This window comes from Silurus aristotelis (assembly GCF_946808225.1).
Source record: "Silurus aristotelis genome assembly, chromosome: 4".
NCBI lineage: Eukaryota > Metazoa > Chordata > Actinopteri > Siluriformes > Siluridae > Silurus > Silurus aristotelis.
Genome location: NC_139577.1, coordinates 30878195 through 30901867, shown reverse-complemented (window position 1 = coordinate 30901867; position 23673 = coordinate 30878195). Strand labels below are relative to the sequence as shown.

Sequence of the window (23673 nt, the reverse complement as noted above, 5' to 3'; positions counted from 1 at the left end):
TCACTTGTCTTTTTTCTTCAGTATTCATAAGACCATGAGAGAGAAAAAAGTATATAAACTGAACAGGAGTCATCTGAAAAGTTTTCAGAAAGGTCTCGGTAAATCAGAACTGTCTCCTGGGTATATTCTGTTTTTGTTTTTTTTTTTTATCCTTGAATGATTCATTTTATGTTTCACTTGGCTTGATGTTATGGACGGGAATGTACAATAAAAGCATGCTTAATAATTGTGTACACATAATCTCACTGATCTCACTCATGGCTCTAATTGTACATTACCTGAAACATTTTATGTTTTTTATGCCTTTTGTTCTATTGCACAAAACTACCGTAATTCCCGGTCTATAAGCCGCACCTGTCTATAAGCCACACTGTCTACATTGAAACTAATGAACTTTACACAGGTTTTAACGAAAGACAGTGTCTGTTACATGGTGTAACGGGTGAAATATGTTGTGGTTCGTTTAAGAGCAGAGCGGCATTTACTGCATGTGTGCAAGACCGAGGAATATGTCATTATTTTCGGATGCTCATTTCTGTTTCTTTGACTAACCCTTAATGCTGTTGCCAAGAAAAATAAAAAAGCACGAGTTTTGGAAACCTGTCTGTGCTTATATGATTTCTGTTGCAACTGGAGTTAGCGAGCTCTCCCTTCACCCAGACTCAACGCGTTACCAAGGCTTGTATCTAAACAGTAGCCGACCAAGAAATTCATTGTTCACTGTCTTCCTCCTTCCTTTCACAACTATTTCTCTCTGGAGTTTATCTTTTGGCATCGTCGTGCGTTTAAAAAACTTTTTTTCTCCCGATGCCGTGCAGCTCAGAACACAGGTGAGGTGCGTTTTTTCGTTAACGTTTGGAAATTTAATTGGTCTAATGTTATGAGGCTCAGTTTTTTGGCTTAAAATTTGTGAAACCAGGAAAAACCCAGGAAAAATTCATAAATAAGCCGCTTTGTTGTTTAAGCCGAAAAATACGGTAAATAAAACAACTTCTATAAGAAAGAGAGCAGGAAAGAAGATGTGATCAGACTGCCTCACTCCCACAGTCAAACATAGAGGTAGAAGCTTAATGGTTTGGGGATGTTTTGGAGCAGGGAAGGTTGGAGACTTATTCCAGATGGTGAAAGAAAAATTTAACCAACATGGCCGCCATTCCGTACTTCAACACCAAACAATTCCGTCTGGACTGCAGCTCATTACCCCACTTCACCATACACCAAGACGATGAGCCGAAGCGTACGTCTGAGCTCTGTAAGAGTTCTTTAAAGAGCAAACAGTAGGTTGGAGTGATATCGTTCATGGAATGACCTGCCCAGTTACTTGGATCTTAAAGAAATCTCCAACTAGTGAAGAACGTCTCTGGGTTACTTATGTGACCCTGGTTCCCCGAGGGAACGAGACGCTGCGTCGGAAGGCTTTGGGAACGCAAAGGGAGGATTTTTCACTGGAAATAAAGTTTAACATTTGTACATTTGTCTGGTAAAAGTAAATTTAAACTGTTAAATGAGCAAGTTTGTTACATATAAGCAAAAGAAACTTACATGTGTCTTAAACAACAATAAAAGTCTGTTTCCAAACTTTTGACAGGTACTGTACTTATTATTGATTATTTCTAAACTGATCCGAATTTAAATAAGAGTTCAATAAAATATAAATACCCTGTATTTATAAAGGAAACTACAGTTAAACCCTGTTGTACGAGCAACTAATAGTACAAGCAAACAAGGATACAAGCAAACTTGCCCTTTTTTTATTACCCTATTTCGCTAATATAACCTAATAACCTAATTTCGAAGGCACGAGCAAACCCACGCTACCGGTTTCCTGCTTTCGGCCGAGGGTAGCATCATTCACTTAGTTTATCTCGTGTCACTCAGTCACTTTATGTGTTCAGTGCAGCAAAACCTTTTTTTAGTGTTATATTTTTATTTCACTAGAAATCTTGAAAAATGTCTCCCAAGAAAATCAGTGATGGTGCTGTGAAAACAAAAGTAAATAGAATAACCATTGAAACCAAGAAGGAAATAGTCAAAAAGTAGTGTGGTGTGCGTCTCACACTAGCAATCAACTACTACCACATGAGTAAGTGTTAAATGATGTTTACCGTACAGTAATTTGCGGTGTATTTGTTTGTTAGAATAGGCTACAAATACTTTTTAAGTGTAGAAATAAGTGATCAAAAATGAGGTCTCGGAACGGATTAAATCACTTTTACATTCATTCTTATGGGAAAATGTTTTCGAACGTACAAGCAAATGGACCTACGAGTAATTTCCGCGAACGAATTATGCTCGTCCAAGGGGGTTTTACTGTGTGATGAAATAATCATTACAAACCAAAAATCAAGAATTCTAAAAATCAAGCAGGAATTCTCAAGAACATACAAACAATTAAAAAAATATATATATTTACTAGTTCCTTAACTGTAACAAATCAGTGGAAATATTTAGAAAAGGGCAGCAGAAAGAGCATAGAGAGTCTTAAAAGTCTCCCCAATGTTGTATTTATATGTTTTTTTGTGAAAAAACTTATAGACTCTATAGTCAAAAGATTGTGGGCACCTGACCATAAGATTCTTATATTATTTTTAAACATCTTATTTCAAGTTTAGGTTTCCTGGTGGTCTAGTGGTTAGGATGGGGCGCTCTCACCGCTGTGGCCCGGGTTCGATCCCCGGTCAGGGAACCAACCCCAGCTATTAGGGTTGCACAATCCTTAGTGGCGGTCCCAAGCCTGGATAAATGGGGAGGGTTGCGTTAGGAAGGGCATCCAGCGTAAAAACATGTACCAAATCAAACATGCAGATGGTCCGCTGTGGCGACCCCTAATGGAAGCCAAAAGAAAGTTTATTTCACATTTGGTCCTCATTTGCTGTTCTAATAACCGCCATTTATCTGGGAAGATGTTTTCTCTAGATTTTGGAGTGTGCATGTGGAGATTTGTGTGAGACTCATTCAGACACAAGGTTGTTAGTGAAGTCAGGTGCTGATGTAGGTGAGGTGAGGAGGCCTGGGGTGCAGTCAGCGTTCACATTCACCCCAAAGGTGTTCAATAAAATTGAGGTCAGAGCTTGATAGCAGGCCACTCAAGATCTTCCACTCGAAACCGTGTAAAGCATGGAGCTGGGGCATTGTCATGATGGAACAGATTTGGGTCTCATCCATTAAGTGAAGGAAAACAATTGCCAAATCCAAAGACCTTTATACAATTATGTGCCTAATACTAAATCTAAAAATATATAATAATTGTAACATGTAAAAATGTAGTGTTACATTAAAAAAATCTGCACATGGGCAAAAGCAAGTGAGGAAAAACAAAGTTATATCTCAAAAAAGGAAAAGAGATAAATGTTGGATTACAATGTGGGGGAAAAAACATGAAAAGGATTTGAAGGACTTGTGAAACATGCAACAAGAAACTAATAATGTACATTTTTAGAAAGAAAAACAATGCATGTCCCTTATATTGTGTTTATTTGATTGAAAAACTCTTCATAAACACTCAGAGGCATTACAATCACCAGGGCATGCAGATACCAGGCCAGTGACGAACAAAGCAAATTTATTAATAACAACTTGAGTCAATTTTATATAAAGTTCTCGAAAGAGTCTCGAAAAAATCCTTCTGCAGCACTCGAACAACTGGATTGCTTGTTTTACTGACAAATCATGGAGCGATACATTCTGTGAGATGACTATATCCAAAAATAAGAATATATAAAAATAAAAAAGAAATAGCTGATTATATTTAGTCGAAAAACACTAAAACACTGGCACTGGTTTGCATAGTATAAAAGTGAGAACAATGTTGTACAGACTAGATCTAAATAATCTAAATGAACTTTTATGAAAAGGAATGCAATTAGTCTCCATGTACAATACAACAGCTGGAAGAAAATCTACATCATTTCTCTCTCTAGACAAATTGAAACGTCCAGATATCTGCTATATACGGCAACATTCCATACAATTTCATAAATTCATACTTTTATATTATATTTCAGTATATATGAATATATTCATGTACGTGTATATTTCAGCGTGAATACAGTATATACAAAAGAAATAATACAGCACGGATACACGGTGACTAATATGTAAGCATTACAGAATTCACAGTATTATGAGTGAAGAGACATTTTTAGCCCTCTTGGTTGTTTTTCACTTCAATGCAGAGGCCTCTTGGTTCCCAAGCCCTCTCTCTGAACTTAGGAATGGTCTCTCGCACCCCCCCCCCCTTTTTTTTCCCCCCCCTCCAACATTATTACCAAGGGTTTGTTGAAGTTGGCTAGAATCTGAGAACTAATTCTAAATTTTGAAAAGGGTCAGAAGTCATAATCCTCTGTATTTCTAACGGAATGGCTAGACAAGACAAGTTAAACCAGCTGGAGAACTTCAGGAAGGAATCATCCACTGTGTGTGTGCGGGGGGTGGGGAATCATTGGGCAATTAATCAAGCTTCTAGCACCTTCCATTGGTTTATACAGAACCCAATAGAAGAAATGGATTGACTCAGTGCTGTACAGTGTAATGACACATGAATATTTTCAGGAATGACTGATTTTCTGCATTTCAGCACAGGGCTGATAATGTCTTTTAAAAATCAATAATTAGCTCTTTATTCATTTGAATTAGACACTTAGTCATATTGGTACATTTTGGGGCTTAAAAATTTATTGCAATTATAAATTTTTTTTTTACAAATCTTTGTATCAAGATCAGTTGCCAGACAACAAGTCAGGAAATATTAAAAGGCTTGATTTTATCATCTAATTTATTAGTGTTAATGACTTCTGGTCTCAGTGCCAACTGGTCTTTATGACCTCTGGTCCCGATGGCTAGTGTTCCTAAAGGGTTCTGATCCCTATGGCTACTGGTCCTAATGGATATTTATTTAAATGGCTTCAGGTCCTGATAGATTCTGGTCCCAATGGCAAATGGTCTCAATGTCCTTTGGTCCAATAACCTCTAGTTCCAATGAATTCTGGCCTCAGTGACTTCTGGTCCCAATGACCGCTACTCCCAATGACCACTGGTACCAGTGGCTACTGTTTTTAATTCATTTTTATCCCAGTAGCAACTGGTTCTAATGGCTATTGGTCCCAATGGCTATTGGTTCTAATGGCTTCTAATCCCTATGGCTACTGGCTAAAATGGCTCTAGGCCCTGATAGCTTCTGGTCCCAATGACAACTGGTCCAATGACCTCCAGTCCAAACGACCTCTAATCCCAAATGCTACTGATTCTAATGGCATCTTGTCCCAATAGCTACTTTTCTTAATGAATTCTGGTCCCAATAACTTTCAGTTCCAAAGGCAAATTGTCTCAATGGCTACTGGTTCTAATTTTATCTTGTCCAAATAACCTCTGGTCCCAATGGTTTCTAGTTCAAATGGCTTCTGGTCCTTCTCTATAACAAAAAAGATATGACCAGACCATATTACCATATACAGTGTATATATATATATATATATATATATATATATATATATATATATATATATATATATATATATATATATATATATATATATATATATATATATATATATAAAATACAGACCAAAAGTTTGGACACACCTTCTCATTCAAAGAGTTTTCTTTATTTTCATGACTATGAAAATTGTAGAGTCACACTGAAGGCATCAAGGGCTATTTGACCAAGAAGGAGAGTGATGGGGTGCTGCGCCAGATGACCTGGCCTCCACAGTCACCGGACCTGAACCCAATCGAGATGGTTTAGGGGTGAGCTGGACCGCAGAGTGAAGGCAAAAGGGCCAACAAGTGCCAAGCATCTCTCGGGGAACTCCTTCAAGACTGTTGGAAGACCATTTCAGGTGACCTCCTCTTGAAGCTCATCAAGAGAATGCCAAGAGTGTGCAAAGCAGTAACCAAAGCAACAGGTGGCTACTTTGAAGAACCTAGAATATGACATTTTTTAGTTGTTTCACACTTTTTTGTTATGTATATAATTCCATATATAATTCCACATGTGTTAATTCATAGTTTTGATGCCTTCAGTGTGAATCTTCAATTTTCATAGTCATGAAAATAAAGAAAACTCTTTGAATGAGAAGGTGTGTCCAAACTTTTGGTCTGTACTGTATATATATATATATATATATATATATATATATATATATATATATATATATATATATATATATATATATATATATAGAGAGAGAGAGAGAGAGAGAGAGAGAGATTTTGATACGTAAAATACAAAAAGAGCGTCGTTTAGAAATAGTTACAAATTTAAACAAAGGTGAATGGAATTTATTTTTATAAGAAAGAAGTGTATGAATGAAAAAATGTGTTTTCTTTAGATTTTTGAGGATATATCAGAGTTCATGACCCTACAAAAGAAAATCTGGAAAACTGCAGTGTTTGCTGGAGCAGCAGGGTATAAACAACTGCTGACATTATTGTTTGTTTTAGCTTTGGAATAAAACACTTGGATGATCAAAAGAGACGGAAGTTTTTATCAAACTATGAACAGATGGATAGACTCTCGATCTCTCTGGATACGATCAGGAAACAGAACACTGTACAGTCAAAACTCATTTAATCCCAACCATCTAATATGACAGCAATAGCAGAGGCATACAATAAAAAAAAAAGTTAGATTTAATCGGTATCAAATATGCACAAATCACTTTTGTAATTGTTATTCAATAATTTTAGATGCAACTCAACATGTGAGTTGCGTGAACATTGTTTTGGGTTCATAGTTTTGTGGTCACTTGATTAAAAGTCTATTAAAAAAAACATATTGTCATTGTCCATTTTTATTTGCCATACGTTTTGCTAATTATCTAGCTACAATGAATTCTATGTGTTGAGTGGCTATTATCTTGAAGCCCTGATACACTCTCTAACACATAAAAAACTGATATTTTATGCGAATCTACAGTCTGGAATAGAAATAAATAAGCCTCAGTATCACTTCTTGTACCTTTATTCTAATCTGTGTATTTTACAGTAGCTGCTGCTGGTCAGTGACATCTTTAGACATCTTAAAAATGGTCATTTGGACTTGTTTTAATGACATTCTAGTGATAATTTACTTCCAGAAGTTAATTATCATTTTACAAAATCTTTTCTAACTATATTATCTCCTTAACAGAGTTTTTAGACTGATGGTATTCATTTTCCATGACCGAGGGAACCAGTATCAGGATGCATTTATTACCAGAGACTTCAAAGCACTTCTGTAAGTCACTGTAGATTAGGGAATCTGCCAAAAGTCATAGCTGTGAATTTAAATAGTACTATCATAATAATAATTTCTTCTACAAATAAAAGAAATAACAGCAAATAATTTATTCTGGCTTCCAAAGGTTTGATTGAATCTGGAAAAACGTGGAAGTTGTAAAAAAAAATGTTTTTCCACTGCGTTTTACACGAAATTGTCTCATCCCTCTGAACCTAACCCATCCTTATAAAACAAAAGGAACATCCAGGTTGAAAAAAATATTGAAAATGTTATGACAATCTGAAGTGTGGGATCTGAGTCATGAAAATAATGACAAAGTCTTCCTGGACCTGAATAGATCTGAATTTAGAAAGTAGTCATAAGCAGCAATGGGAAGGAAAAGGGATTTTTTTTTTTTTTTTTAGCATAGTCCATATTTGCAACCATATGCCGGAAAAACTACTTGACTCTTCCTTCCTTCATTTTCCTGTCCCTTGAGAAAGTATACACATAGCTTATGAATGTATTTGTGTAGCCTAGGATTCTGATTGAGTTCATTTATAGTTGATGTTCAGCTGCGTCCTGTGACCCCCCCCCTTCACTTCCTCCACCCTTGTCTTCACTCTCAGGGATAAAAACTCCAGCTTGCTCTGGAAGCAGGACTTTGCATATATTGTGTAGTATATATATATATATATATATATATATATATATATATATATATATATATATATATATATATATATATATATATATATATACACACTACATAAGCTACAAGAGATAGTTAAAACAGTATCTGGCCCTCAGCGTGTCCAGCACAGAGTAGCACTAATTTCTTGTTTCATGCTTAACTCCAGATGTTCATTGGTGGAATTACTGAGTGGTGTCTTCATCCTGAAACAAACCGTGGTTCTGATGAAGCTTGGTTGTTCTTTTAAACAAGAGGTGGCACTATGAGTAAGAAGTGGTGGTTAGAGGCTCTGGAGTAGGTAGTGAGTTTGAATCCAAGCACCACCAAGCTGTAAATTACCAATATCTGCTTAGACAGTTTGTTCAAGAGCTGTACTTCTGGATGGCACGATCGATCTGGACGTTTTTGGGTTCTTGGGTTTTGCCCTGGTTGCTTGTGCCGTTCATCTGCCCCAAGCTGGTCCCTTGGCTTTTTGAGCGGCGCCAACAACACAGGCAAGACTACAAGGGTGGAAAGAATCAAACAGATCAAACATAAATTATTTAAAAATACACAACAAACTATCATTTTAGCTCAATATATTAAATAATACTAACAACCACAACCTTTTGATTTGGACCAATCCCTGAAGGCGTCATAGCTTTGTTCTTTAATATAGCTTTGTTGACACTAATTACACATCAATTATTAATCTTCTCTCCTTAAACCCTTTCTGCTTATCTCTACATGTGCCTGTGATGGATAAGGTACTGGTATAGCTCCAAGCAATTCCAGGAATCAAGCCTTGCTTTTTTTCAGTCTGTAGAAGAAATTGAGGCCCACTGCTTTCAGATTGCAGAGGCCCAGACAAAGGAAGCGATGGTAATGCTTTGCATGTGTTAGGAGACTTGTGTTAGCATGTAGAGCTCGACTCACCTTAATGCAATTCTTAAACTTCTTGCTGACAAAGTAGAGGATGATGGGATTGATGCAGGAGTTGATGGATGCCATGTTTATGGCAATATAATCCAGGATCAAGAGAAAGCTAAAAAAGAAACATTTTTATATATTGTGTATATAGTGCTTTCATTCTTCTAAGATGAATATTATCGGTTTAAAGAGAATTGCGATCTTTGTCTAACCAGGTACGTTCCAAAACTCAACAAACGGAGTAAGGTACATAACAGTTCTCTTAACTATTCAATGAAAAGCCTCAAAAAGGGACACTTGAGATCATAATGTATGGAACTGGATAAGCACTCACCTGTACTGTTCACAACGATTTTCATCATCAGGACCAGGCATCAGCTTCTTTAAGATTCTGCTGAGGTGCAGGGGTAACCAGCAGAGTCCAAAGATTAAGACCAGACAGAAAACAGCCTTGGCCACCTCTCGCCTCTGCAGAACAGGAAGAGTTCAACATTCCATCGTTTGTAATCTACAAACTTTTTTGCTGTACATTCGAACTTGGACATTATTTTTAACCAAAGTTTCTGTACTTTGAGAGTTTTTGAGATTGTGCAGGTTTACTTTTCAGAAGAATAACGCATGCGAGGTTTAATTGTTTAAATCTCTATATTAGGAAACACTTGTTTGTCATCTTTATCTTCTGTGAACTTTAGCTTTTATGGCATTTTGTGCACGTTGCTAAACATTGATTAGCTGTGCTGTAAACACACTTTTTTTCTAAAAGAATTTATTCAGTGATTCACATTACTTCAGGGATTGGTTTGTTAAAATACTAACCCAAATACAAGTAGTTCCCAACTTATGATGGAGATGTGTTATGACGACCCCACTGTAGCTTGAAAATATTGAGACATGGCCTAGCCTATGCAGGGGTCTTAAAGAATGGTGATCAGTATGAGTTAGTATACTGTAATGTGTTAGTAATTTAACATATCACACTACATAATTTAGTAATTTAGTAATTGCTTACTGTAAGTAGCATTGCGAGTCTTCCCAACCTTCATCCAATCCTTCATATTTAGTTTCAAGTGCTTTACCCAGGTTAGGATTGTGATGTATCCAGAACCAATCCCAGTAACAATGGGAATGACACTGGTATACACCCTAAAAGTCTTGCCAGTTGAATACAGAACACAATTCACACTAAGGAGCAAAGGGAACCATGGAGCTTTGAGGGGGGCAAACAATACCAGCCTGCACCACCATGCCACCACCCTCCAATAAAACATGGGGCATAATTACACCCTTGCTTGTGTTTTAAAAAGGTTTTAAAAGTACTCTAGATTCAATTTGACCCCTTTTGCTACAGGGTATAAAAAGTGTACCCAGAGAGTCCCACCCCTATGACAAACACATGAGCAGTTCTTAAAGATTAGTGTCATGTTTACCTGTTTGAGATGTTCACTGAGGGCAATCCGGAGAGCTCCGTTTCTGTGGCTGAGCATCTTGAAGGTCATGAGAGTGTAAAAAACTGCTGTGCAGGCCAGGGGCACACAGAAATAAAATCCAAACAGCCACCAGTCCTTTGATTGTACATAGAACTGCAGATTGGAACAGATTTTAAGCACAAATTATTTGAAAATATATCAAATATATACACTAGGCTTAGGTTAGGATCAGCCAGCTCAGTTACATCCAGCGCAGCAATGGAAGCAATTTTCACAATTGGTGATAACCATCTGAAGATTCAAAATTCTTAAGCTCAGGAATCCACAAACCTTTGATCACATATTGTAAATATAGTATTTAAATAATATTTTAATAATAAGAGTTTTGCCATCTGTACAATTTGCTATAAGTACAAACTATAAGAATATATATTCATGAACTGAGATTCTACTTGAAGTGCTGAATTTCATGAATAAATTTGGATGATGGATATGATGAACCTGCACATTTAGATTTTTTTTAGTAATGAAAACCCACATTTCTAGCTCCAATGTCACTGATGTATTGCAGGGGAAAGATCAGTTCTGCTCCACACATATGGTTTGGCTTTCTGCTTCCAATTGAACACTGTTAAGGTCTGTCATCAATTAACTATACCGGATTCGTAAGCAAGAAAGCTCAACTCTGTGCCCTTGGATCGTGTTTGTCTCCATCTTATTTTACTTTTAAATGAGTGTTTTCTGAGTTCAACAAAGCTTTGAGACAGACTGTTCTATACAAAGTCAGGAAACAGGAAATGTGTTTTTTCTTTTCCAACATTGTGAAATTAAATGCCGCTTTAAATGTGACTAGATATTTTTTTCAAGTAAAAAAAAAATTGCTACAGTAATTATAGGATGGCTCACTGCAAGGTTCTTGAGCAAGGCCCTCAAATCTTAACTGCTTGGATTCATAAAGTCAGGCGTAACATGATGACCACCTGCCTGATATTGTGTTGGTCCCCTTTTTGCTGTTAAAACTGTCGTGACCCATCGAGCATGAACTTCTTCAGCAATGTGAGCTACAGGAGCTCGTCAGTTGGATCGGTGTATCAATGAGTCTCAGCCGCCCATGACCCTGTCACCGGTTCACCACTGTTCTTTCCTTGGACCACTTTTGAAAGATCCAATGCAGACCGGGAACAGCTCACAAGAGCTGCAGTTTTCGTTTACGTCTAGACGTCATAATTTGGGCACTAGTCACACTCGCTCAAATCCTTACTCTTGCCCATTTTTCCTGCTTTTAACACGTCAACTTTGAGGACATGCTCACTTGCTGCCTGACATATCCTACACACTAACAGGTGCCATGATGAAGAGATAATCAGTGTTATTTACTTCACCGTTAATAATGTTATAATGTCATAAAGTTATGCCTGATCAATGTATAAGCAATGTATCTTACAAATGCTATGAATGTTTACCTGCATGAATCTGGAGGACGGCGGAGGGTTAAGCATGCAGGTACTCTTAGATATGTTGCGGTATTCGAAGTGCACCACGTCAAACCCGATAGCTTCAGGTATTGCTAGAATAATTGACAGCACCCAGATGACGAAAATCTCTACAGCAGTGAGTAAAGGAATGCCGACTCCCTGGACACGACTCCAAGAAGCAACAGCCCTGTACCTGTAAAGCAGAGAAGTCAAACATAGTAGGACAAAATACACAAACAATGTACTTCAGTGAAACTAGAGATACAGATAAAAAAAATATATGACTCCAGTAAAAGTATAATTGCTCCCTTTAAACTTTCACTTGGATAAAAGTAAATAAAAAAAGAAAAAAAATATTTGCCTTCAAAAGTACTAAAGTATCCAAAATACTATTTATTATGGCTGTAATGTTTTGTCACAAGACTCTTTGCTTAAACAACATAGTTTACGTAAAAAGACCCTGTTACTCTTAACACACCAATCTATTAACAGAATGATTTTATGAGACAAACATGGTTGATATCTAATAAAAATGATCATATCAAAACCTTCTTTTTAACTAGTTATGCAAATAAGTCCAAGGCTGTTGTGTCAGGATTTTCTTCCATCATTTATTTGCTGTTAAGCTGACACTGAACTGTATGATCGTGCTAAGTAGATACCACCAAGCGACAATCAAAACAAGTTCAAAACCCTGAAAAGGAACGAGATTTAGACACATGTATTTGAGTAAAAAGTAGTATATTTGACTTGTAGTAAAGTTAAAGTCTCACCAAATGGAAAAATTCAGTGATGTGCAGATATGCGAAAAAGCTACTTAAGAACAGTAACAAATTACATTTTCCTTTGTTACTGTCCACCGTTGCATAGATAAATACACTCTGAAATTGCATATTGAAGGTCTGATTAATATTATTTATTTGCTATCCTAATATCCTAAACCTACAGCATAGAGCCAAAGTCAGGTCAGTACAGTATGTTGGACTTAAGATCCCTTCCTGTGGTTAGGTGTCATTTCCAAAGCTTTTCAAGCAACTCATCCAACATGTCTTATTTTTTTTATCATTAATTAACTCATATCGGAAAATATCATATTGGAAAATACATATAAAAAAATATCAGGGCCAACTAAAATATTTAAAAGTATAGAATTATTTTTGAATAATTTGTGGACATTGTTGCATAATTCAAGTTTGGCTCTTTTTTTTATTTTATTTAATTATATGGGAAATGGGCAGAGCTTAAAATGATAACAAATGGCTTTAGAGACATTTTGGCTTCAAAAAAAAGTTCTCACTTATTTATCATTCAAGCACATTGGCTTAACACTTATAATTCATGTTCAAAAGTATGAGACCACATATAACATTATTAGTATAAGAGAACTGATATAAACAGAAAGTTCTAGAACTAGAAATATTGTGTAACGTCTTGACTATTGGAAATTCAGCAGAATTTTTAGGGTCATGAGTATTATCCCTTCCATTACAACGTGTTCAGATGACATGATGGATTTGATCTGATATTGAATCGTAAAAGTTCTAGACAAACCCGTGTAGTCCATGACAGCTCAAGTTCACTCTCTCTGAGTTTTAAATTGAAAAAGGGGATGAAGTGAATACTGAAAAACTCATAAAAGCATTTTGGAGTTAACTTTTACCTCAGGATTTTTCTGATATTATTTGTAATGAAACCCTTTGTGTTAGCTTTGTGAAAAAATAACCAAACAAAAGCACATTCATTATTACTTTTAGACATTTGTACCCCACTGTATGTATTTTAGTAAACCCTAAGGGAATCTGGCTTTTCACATGGAATTAAGCCGGGGTAAGAGCACAGGGTCAACTGTTTGAATTACACCCTTGGGACTGTAATGGGTTAATGGCCATTGCTCAAGGACCTAGAAGTGACATTTACGAGCAATATAATATCAAACATCCTTTGCCCTGATCTGAAGATAAATCAAGTTTTTTAGTTTGCTCCAATGAGTGAACTCTTGAAGAATCTATAGAATAGAAGGTATCTTCATAAGGGTTTCCAAATACAACTAATTTAGTAACCTTGAAGAGTCGAAAGAACCTGCATTACCTACATTTGGTCACTCATTTGTACCCACAATGCACTCTGATTTTCAGTGTACATTCGATGTACACTCACTAAGAGATTATTTCCTCAGGCTGCAACGTGACATCTTGTCAAACTTTGGTCCTTGAAAAAAAAAATTTTTTTTTTTAATTTTGCCAAAACTATTTAAAAACATTAGTAAATTAGCAAAACTGCGTACATTTTATGCCAATTACATCTGGCGTCAACTTGAGGACACTGACATGAACCCTGCAACAATTTTCCGTACTTAATGTATGTTCAAAGACATTTGTTAATTTTTATTTTATATTTAAAAATAAACAATAAATATATCATGAATTAAAATAAATAAACATATAAGAAATGTAAAATAGATATCATATATAAAACATAATATATAATAAAAACCGACTGTGTGTTTATTAATAATGTTCTTTCTTTTTTTATTTATTTAATGTTTTTATATAATAAACATAATGTTGAACAAACATGAAAGTTAACACCTGCTCTTTTACGAGACAACTTGTAGGTTAATACGGCATAGGTGTAACATGACCAAATTATCTGAGACAGAATATTCTTGTTGAGGCATGATAGTTACGTCAGTGTTCTTAAAAAAAGTGTACAAAACGTAAATAAAGTACACTGTACAAAACAGAATTCAATGATCTGCAAATCTCATTAATCCATATTCTATTTACAATAAAAATAAAAAAAATGTTTAAACTGAGACTGTATACCATGTTAGAGAAAAACAAGGTCATTTTGAATTTGATGGATGCAACACTTGGGACAGAGCCTGAGGAGACCAGTGGTTGATGTTTTGGGAGAGTATGATGACCCATGTGTGTCTGATACAGGATTCTAGCTGCTCAACAGTTTTGGGTGTCCTTTGTTATATTTTTTGTTTCATGATGTGCCAAATGTTTTCAAATGGTGAAAGGATTAGATTGCAGGCAGGCCAGTTCAGCACCCAGAGTCTTCTACTACAAAGTTGTGCTAATGTAATAGATGCAGTTACAGTTAACATTGTCTTGCACAAATATGCGAGGCCTTTCTAGGAAAGAGACGCGGTAAATCCTGTATAGTATATTGTTCAGCATTGATGGAGCCTTTCTAAATGTGCAAGCTGCCCATTACACAGGCACTAATGCAATTCCATAACATCAGAGGCTTTTTTAACTGAGCGCATATAACAAGCCTGATAGTCCCTCTCATCTTTAGTCCAGAGGACGTGGTGTCTATGGTTTCCAAAAAGAAATTTCAACTTTGATTCGTCTGACCACAATAGTTTTCCAATTTTCCTCAGAACATTTTGAATGAGCCTTGGCCCAGAGAGAGTGGTGGCGTTTCTGGATCATGTTTACCTATGCCTTCTTCTTTGCATGATAGAGATTTTACCTGCATTTGTAGATGATCATGATTGTTTGAAATGCTTTTTTTTAAGTGTCCCAGCTTTATTGTAGTTGGAGTTGTATTATATCTACATTGTGATTACCAGTGTTGTGCTCGTTACTAAAAAATAGTAACTAGTTACAGTTACTCGTTACTTCATTCAAAAAGTAACTCCATTACTTGTTGATTATTTACACCAAAAAAGTAATGCATTACTGTTAAAAGTAACTTTTTAGTTACTTTTTTAAAGAACCTTTTCTAATGTTCCCATTAATGCACTTTTATGCGTTATGGTCTACAAAAACAAAACTGACTTAAACACAAAGTAATTTTTAAACTATTTTATTGAAGTCAGACTAGCACAAACTCACAAATATCACAAGGATTTCTGAAATAAATAACAAAACAAGCTAAATAATATATTCACAATCAAAAACTAAAGTAGCTTCTGCTGTTGTGTTGAGCTCTTAAAAATGTTCCTTTCACAGCTGAAGTATGAAAACTATCAACAATGTAGAACAGAACACCGGGTTAGCTTCTATCTTCTAGCTCCTCAGGCATGGAGGTCCTGGAGCAGCTTCAACAGATCGGAGTTTATACGAGCTTCGAACCAGAAAGCTTACATTTGACCTCGAAAGTTTTTGTCTTTATACTCAACTAAAGTGAAATATGAGCATATTTCCACTTTGAGAAACTCGTCTTGCTCTCGCCTCGCCTCGCCTCGACTGCCGCACAGACCCAAATAAACGGAGACACGCCCACAGTGCGTCTTCTTCGTGTTTACAGTGGTTCATCCACCAATCCTACAATGTGCCGCTGCTGTAAGCAAGTTAGGCTGTAGTCTACACTTCAGCCCAAATTCATTCATTTAAAAAAGTAACGGGTAACGCACCATACGGTAACGGAGTTACTTTATTTTTAAAAGTAACGCGTTACAGTATTAGTTACTGTCAAAAGTAACGCTTTACCGGTAACGCGTTACTGCCCAACACTGGTGATTTCCCCTTTATTTTAGAGACATTCAGAAATAAATTTAGATAAGGGATCTCCAGTGTCAGTGTCAATTTTTTTTCAATTACAGGCCAAGCATTTGCCTTATTATATTCAAGAGACCCAAGAAAAGAAAGACTAGCAGAGAAACAAATGTTTATCACTGCTATACAGTATGTTATAAGAAGTGAGACAACGAACAAACTTGTCTTGTGGATGGTTGATAAGAATAAAAGTAAAAAGTTTCAATAAAGCGCAATGTTTCCTTTATGAATACTTTAAAGTTGTAATAGCTGTGTAATTGCTGTGGTATAATGGGAATAAGGCAATGTGTTATAGATTTATTGCTCTTCTTTTTCTTCTTCTTCTTCTTCTCCTTCTGCTTCTTCTTCTTCTTAATTATTTTCCTAAAACAGCACAACACTTGTGATATATTAATCCTTCCACATGTTAGCATCCAGCAATTCCAAAACAATCTGCAGTGTTTGCAGAGCGACATTAATATGAGTTTAATGGAAAGTAGTCTTCTGTGTGTTAATATTGAAGAACCTCTGGATGTAAAATAAGCTTGTTTTTTCTTTCTTCAAATCTGTGTTTGCTTGTGTGCTGCATTAATAACTCCTCTCTTGGGTGCGCTTCCTGTAAAATGGTGCATCAAGTTTTTATGCGTAACTATATTTTTTATGACTCATTTGTACATTCATGTTTAACAACGAAGGGCTATTACTATTTCACCAAGTGATGTTGTATATACCTTTCAGATGTTTAAACAGAGAGACACAGGGATGTGAATCAAATAAGACATGACAGTTTCTCCAATCTGAGTGGATAATAATCAAACAAAGCTATGTGTATGAGATAACAGTGGCAGTTTTCTTTTCTACAAAGTTCCTAACAATTATATATATATATACACATACATACACTCTGTATAGGGGAAATAGGAGCTAAGTGATTAAGGCTCTGGGTTACTGGCCGGAAGGTCAAGGGTTCAAGCCCTGGTATCGATATCAGGGATTATGTAACCTGTTTGACCCTGTGCTCTGCCCACGGTTTTTTAACATTGCTGGAAAATATATATGTAAAGAAAAAACTTCAACTAGGAGACTCAAAACTGTTTCAGCATGTGCACAAAGACAACTTAATGAAGACATGGTTTACATGGGTTGGAGTGGGAGTGGAAGATCTTGAGTGGCCTGCTATAGATCTTTGACCTCAACCCTATTCAAATCAAATTATTAAAAAAAAACAAAAAAAAAAACACACACACACACACACACACACACACACACACACACACACACACACACATACACCCACATATATATGAAGATTTGTGATCTTTCAGCTACAAGGGTTTTAGTAAAGTTAGGTATTGATTATATATATATATATATATATATATATATATATATATATATATATATATATATATATATATATATATATATATATATATATATATATATATATATATATATATATATATATATATAAAAAAGACAAAACCCTTCTGGGACATCTCTGGCCGCCGTAACCCACATCTGGCATTTTTTTCCTCACTTCCAGACACCACCCCAAATGAGCGAATCCATTAATCTTTCCTGCTGAGTGTTTCATGGGAAACTGGTTTTACAGCCACGGCAGGGCGTGACTGTGTCCCGTTATTCATATCATTGCTATCAGCATAAAAAAACGAAATTCTTTAATCATTTACAACACACAAATGGCAGATTATTATTATTATCATTATTATTATTATTATTATTATTATTATTATTATTATTGGTAGTAGTAGTAGTAGTATTAGTACTATTATTGCTAGTATTAATAGTAGTATTGCTAAATGTTACACAGAAGCTGCCATGTTACATTATTTTGCACACAATGTGACATTCCCAAACAAAAATCTAAAGTCAAGGAGCATGAATTCCTTTGCTCGGTCTGAGCAAACAATCTCCAGCACCATATGTTCCTGATTTGATGCTGCATATCAACAGCTGGCTACAAAGCACAAGCTCGAATCCATATTATATAAATATAACATGTATACGACTGATTTATCTGGGAGTTTAAGCGATCTCTCTTAAACATTGCATATTTATATATAGAATAATAATTAATTAAAACATTGTCTGAACATTTGGGTAACGTAAATCCTCACTGTTCAGCTCTTGCCCTGACTCTGAACCCAAACATAAACCCTACTTCTGAAATCCTACACTTTCTCTGCAGCTGAGCCTCAGGGTCAAAGATCTAAAGAATGAATGTGTTGTGTGTTAAACCGAACTGAATGAAATTACAGCATTACGCTTCACTCCTGTGATCTCTGATTTCTCACATCTAACGGACACTGAAAGGATTCGAAAATGTGATTTGATGAAATTTTAAAGGAAATCCTGATCAAATTCGAATTTTATTTCTCACATACACGACCGTACACAATACGAGGTTGGATGCTCTTCATGACAATAACATGAAATGAAACATAATATTGATAGAATTAGAAGAGTAAATGAAAAGCAACTTTTTGAAATGTTATTAAAAATCTAGAATACAATACAATTTAAATTGAATATTTACAGTGTCTGTCAAAAGTTTGGAAATAGTCCATTTTGAGAGACACATTCATGTTTCTTTTGTTTCTATGCACCAAACTTGTATATCTTTTGAACAAACAAATATATTAATATATAAACTTTATTTCTATTAAAAATCTTTCTTTAGCAGGAATAATAGCTTTACGGACTTTTGGCATCCTGACAATTCTTTCTCCACATACTTTGCCATGTCTCCTGTAAAGCATGCCAAAAATGTTCTTCACTAGTTGGAGTTACTTTCTGACCTTGCAATCCAGTTCATCACAAAGGAGTTCAATAAGATTTCGAGGCAGTAACTGGGCAGGCCATGATAGATAATTCTCCAGCTGAATGTTTGCTCTGTAAATAACGCTTGCCGGGCTTTAAGCTCATTGTTTTGTTGTATGGTGAAGTCGGTCCTAATGAGCTGCTTTCCAGACGGAATTTCATTGTGTAATGGTGAAGTATCGAATGGTAGCCATGTTGGTTCTGTATTTCTTTCACCTGAAATAAGTTTACATCCTTCCCTGCTTTAAATAAACCCCAAACCATTACACCTCCACCTCCATGTTTGACAGTGGGGGTGAGGCAGTCTGCAAACATCTTCTCTCCTGTTCTCCATCTTACATATGTTCTTCTGTTAAAGCCAAAAATGTCAGATTTGGACTTCAAAGAACTTTCTTTTATTCATTCACTGTCCCGTTCTTGTGTGTTTTTGCCATATAAATGGAGTGCATATAAACAAAAAAACCATGTGTCTCAAAAACCATAAAAAACTCTTGAGCGGTGCTGTATTTCAACTAATGCTAATAATGTGCATTTTGTTATGCTATATGCATGTGTGTGGGAAGAAAATCAGGTCAAGGTTGTGTGTGTTGTGCAGTAATTTGGTGATCTTCTGTTTAGAGGCCTGAGTAGCATGCACATGTGTGAATTGCATTTTATAATAGTATAATTACAATAATACAAAGATTTTTGGTGACAGTGCTGTATAGGGAGTTACACACTAACACTGTTATTCATCTTTTGTTTGGTGTTCTATTGTTTACATCTTATTTTGCTTTTACATGCTTTTTTCATAATAACTTCTCTTTGTGTAAATCCATGATTCAATAGAATTATGTTGTAAGCGCTTGGAACATCACAGCATGCGAGAAAACAATGCAAGAATGATGGAACTGAAAGTACAGAATCTCTTACCTGTCCACACTGAGTGCACACAGGTTCAGCACTGTGATGCCCACCGAAGCTTTTTGAACGAAGGGCACCAGTTTACACAGGAAGACACCAAATTGGGTTTGAACCAGTGGCCATTCTCCCATTAGAAGCTGCAAGAGAAACAAAGTTGAGATTGTCTTACGTTACTTATCATTATGGCACTGTGTGATACATTTAGCTACAGTACAGATACAGTTTGCACAGCATTATCAGAATCCTGTTAAAATTTATGATGTACCTACTTTACCCTATGACATGATCCCGTGATCTGATATTGACCAATCAGGAACCACATCAAGAAGGTGTGCTATATGATTTTTTTTTTGAAACACTGTAATGATTTCCTCAAATGAGTAATTATAATGAATAGATATTCGGTGCCACCCAGATGGTGGGTTCCCTTTTGAGTTTGGTTTCTGTGGAGGTTTCTTCCTTGTACAGTCTCAGGGAGTTTTTTCTTTGCCACAGTCGCCACTTTCTCGTTTATTAGGGATCAGTGGTGAACGAAAATACACAAACCATGTAGCTAAGTTAAAGTGGAGATCCACTCGATAAAATATTAATGCAGTAAAAGTGTCCCTTTAAACTTTTATTTGAATAAAAGTGCAAAAGTATTTACCTTCAAATGTGCTCAAGCACCCAAAATACTGTGATTTATTATTCATAGATGCCACCAAGCGGCAATCAAAACAAGTTTAAAACAGAGCCCGTGCTCTACCCCAATTGGTCGCTTGCTGTGGGATTGTCCAGTTACATTTTATCCACTCATAAATGAAATGAAATGATTTTGCTAAATGTAGTTGGTAGAAAGGAAGACTTTCTAGTAAAAGTCTCCACAAATAGAAGTACTTAATACAGTAAAATACAGATACACAAAAAAGCTACTTAAATACAGTAATAAATTACATTTACATTTACAGTACATTTACATGTTACTGTCCACCATTTTTAGTGATAAACTTATAACGAAACAAATTAAGGGCACTAAACATATACATTCCAACTTCATAACCGATTTTCTCCATAAAACTGCTTTGGGACAATATCCATTGTACAATATACAAATAAAACTGAATTGATAAGAATAAAAAAAGAGGCAGAAAACCAAAGCTACACGACTCAATATACTGTATTTCACTACCAAGCAGGTTTTTATAGACAAAACTCTACCATTATATACATTTTGGGTGTGGTTCAGGATAAAACCCAGTGGTCAATCATGCTTGATAGTTAAAGCATTGGACTTTGTATTCAAAGGTCATGAGTTCAAATCCCTTCCACAAATCCTGGGCCCCTGAGCAAGGCACTTAACCCCATGTTCTGGAATGAGATAAATGGATAAGGGCTTTTATCAAATGCTGTAAATGTAAAATGTTTATTGGTTTAAGTAATTATAGGACTGTCTTCATTGTTGAGCATTCAAATTCTAAAATGACTTTAGAAATATATATAAAATTATAGATTTTCTAAACAAATTCTACTTTCAGGTTTGCTAAGTGAACTTTGCAAGTCCTAGTCTTCATTTACTGAATTCATATAGTGCATGCCTTTCTATATACAATGGATAAATTGGTCATGCCATTGATGAATACCCATCTTCCCTGAATAATGTTTTTAGAACTTAATACAGTGATCAAATCTTTCTAGTAAAATCGAGTCCACTCTGTATAGAACCAGACTCCTGTCTAGGTGAAAGAAAATGAATCTAGAAAACACATGGATGTGAGATGGGTGTTAAAATTGGACAAAGATTGCATAAATCATGTGAAGATTCTATGAACACAAAGCTATATGTATGATATATCACTTAAGGGTACTGTTCGTGGATTTCATATGTGACGTGACAATAATGATCACATTAACGGACTTGTTCGGGAAAAGTTTTTCCTTCTGGACAGATTGTAAATCACACATCAGTTTCCTATTGAAGTGTTTAGACATGTACGGGAAAGCATCTGGGGAAAAAAAGCAAAAGAAAATGTCTGGAGATGTGTTGTATCTAGAGCTGGACACCCTGAGTTGTCAACTGAGTAATTTTTCACCAGAAGCAGCATGTCTATTGCTCAACATCCACGTATTGCCAGATCTTTGAGACTTCTTTTTGTTCCCAATAGACTGAAAGGGTAAAGATTTACAACCATGGAAGGAGAAAAAATGCAGACATGATGACAAAATATGACTACAGGAAATGTGTCTACGAATGGGAGAAACACTAAGACAAGTGCATCAGATTCTTTACATTTACATTTAAAACAGACACCCTTATAAAGCGACTTTTAGAATTCATCCAACTGAGCAGTTTAGGGTTAAGGGCCTTGCTCAAGGGCCCTGCAATTTAGTGGTGGTGGGATTTGAAGTCCACCTTTTGATCAGAAATCTTTACCAATGAGCTACTCCTTCTCAAAACAGCTTCACTTCTTCTATGTAAACTTACAGTTGTGCTCAAAATAATTCATACCCCTTGGACAAATCAATACTTTATATTGCGATACTTTTTTTCATTTATAAAAATGACTTCTGCGAAACTTTTATTGTATTCAATATATATTAGTTGCTATGCACAAACCCACATATGTGTTAGCTAAACTTTATTTGTATACCAATAGAGATGGCCAGAGATTCTCTTTTAAACCTGTTCAAAATAAATCATACCCTATTTTCAATCTCAGAAAAAATTCCTTATTTTTTTAAACTATAATCAATTTCATCACTTAATGTCTAATTAATTAAGGCCTAATTATGTTAAATGGTAACACCTGCTCTGTAAAGTATATCTGCAAAGCTTTAATTATTTTCAGTCACTGTCACCATGGCCAAGAAGAAAGAACTCAGTCATGATCTTCGTACGCATGTTGTCGATGCCCATAGAGGAGGCAAAGGCTACAAGGCCATTACGAAAGAACTGGGTGTCCCTGTATCAACCGTACAGAGTATCATCAAGAAGTTCAAGATGTTGGCTAGAAAGATCAAACAGCGATGCAAACGACAACCCCCGTATCACCACCAAAAGCTCTAATAGGTACTCAGTGATATCAAGTTTCACCATTCAGCAAATTCTACATTAAGGTTGTCTCCATGGACATCAAACCAGAAGGACATCACTCCTTGACCAGAGACACCAGGTGTGCACCTGGCCGTTGCGAGGGGTCACCAAGATAGAGATCTGAACTTCTGGTCATCCATCCTCTTGTCAGATAAGACTAAACTGGAGCTCTTTGAACATATGGATGTTGCATATGTTTGGCGTAAGAAAGTAGAAGCCTTCAATCCTAAGAATACCATTCCAACGGTCAAGCATGGTGGTGGTCACATCACGCTTCTCTGCCAAGTGGTAGAGGTAACCTTGTTAATATAGATGGTATTATGATAAAGGAGAACTATCTCACTATTCTTAAAGAAAACCTGGTGGGGTCAGCACACAGCTCAACCTGCCAGAGAATTGGACCTACCAGCAGGATAATGAGCTTAGGCATACAGCGCAATGGTCAAGCAATGGTTCAGGGACCACAACATAAATGTTCTAGAGTGGGCAAGTCAGAGCCCTGACCTGAACCCAATTGAAAATTTGTGGAGAGAGTTGAAGATCCGAGTCAATGCTAGGAAGCCTTCCAAACTCCAACAACTGAAGGCTTGTGCGAAGGAAGAGTGGGAAAATATTCTGTAGATCTATAGATCTGTAGAAAGCTTGTGGAGACCTACAAGA

At 36.0% G+C, this 23673-nt stretch overlaps 1 protein-coding gene and 1 long non-coding RNA gene across 2 annotated transcripts in view; one reads left to right on the top strand and one right to left on the bottom strand.

The window, feature by feature from the left end:
* Positions 1-4482: 4482 nt before the first annotated feature.
* Positions 4483-7957, top strand: LOC310724621. Its single transcript, XR_014533102.1, has 2 exons — positions 4483-5454; positions 6186-7957. It is a non-coding gene; the product is annotated as an uncharacterized lncRNA (long non-coding RNA).
* ednraa (endothelin receptor type Aa) overlaps positions 6482-23673 on the bottom strand; it is a 28537-nt gene continuing 11345 nt past the window's right edge. Inside the window, exons 3-8 of the mRNA XM_083538777.1 lie at positions 19953-20080; positions 11692-11896; positions 10229-10381; positions 9136-9269; positions 8808-8916; positions 6482-8392 (exon numbers count right to left, since the gene is read on the bottom strand). Of these exons, the coding sequence (XP_083394903.1) occupies positions 8255-8392; positions 8808-8916; positions 9136-9269; positions 10229-10381; positions 11692-11896; positions 19953-20080 (867 nt within the window). The 3' untranslated portion in view covers positions 6482-8254. The remainder of the gene's footprint in view (positions 8393-8807; positions 8917-9135; positions 9270-10228; positions 10382-11691; positions 11897-19952; positions 20081-23673) is intronic.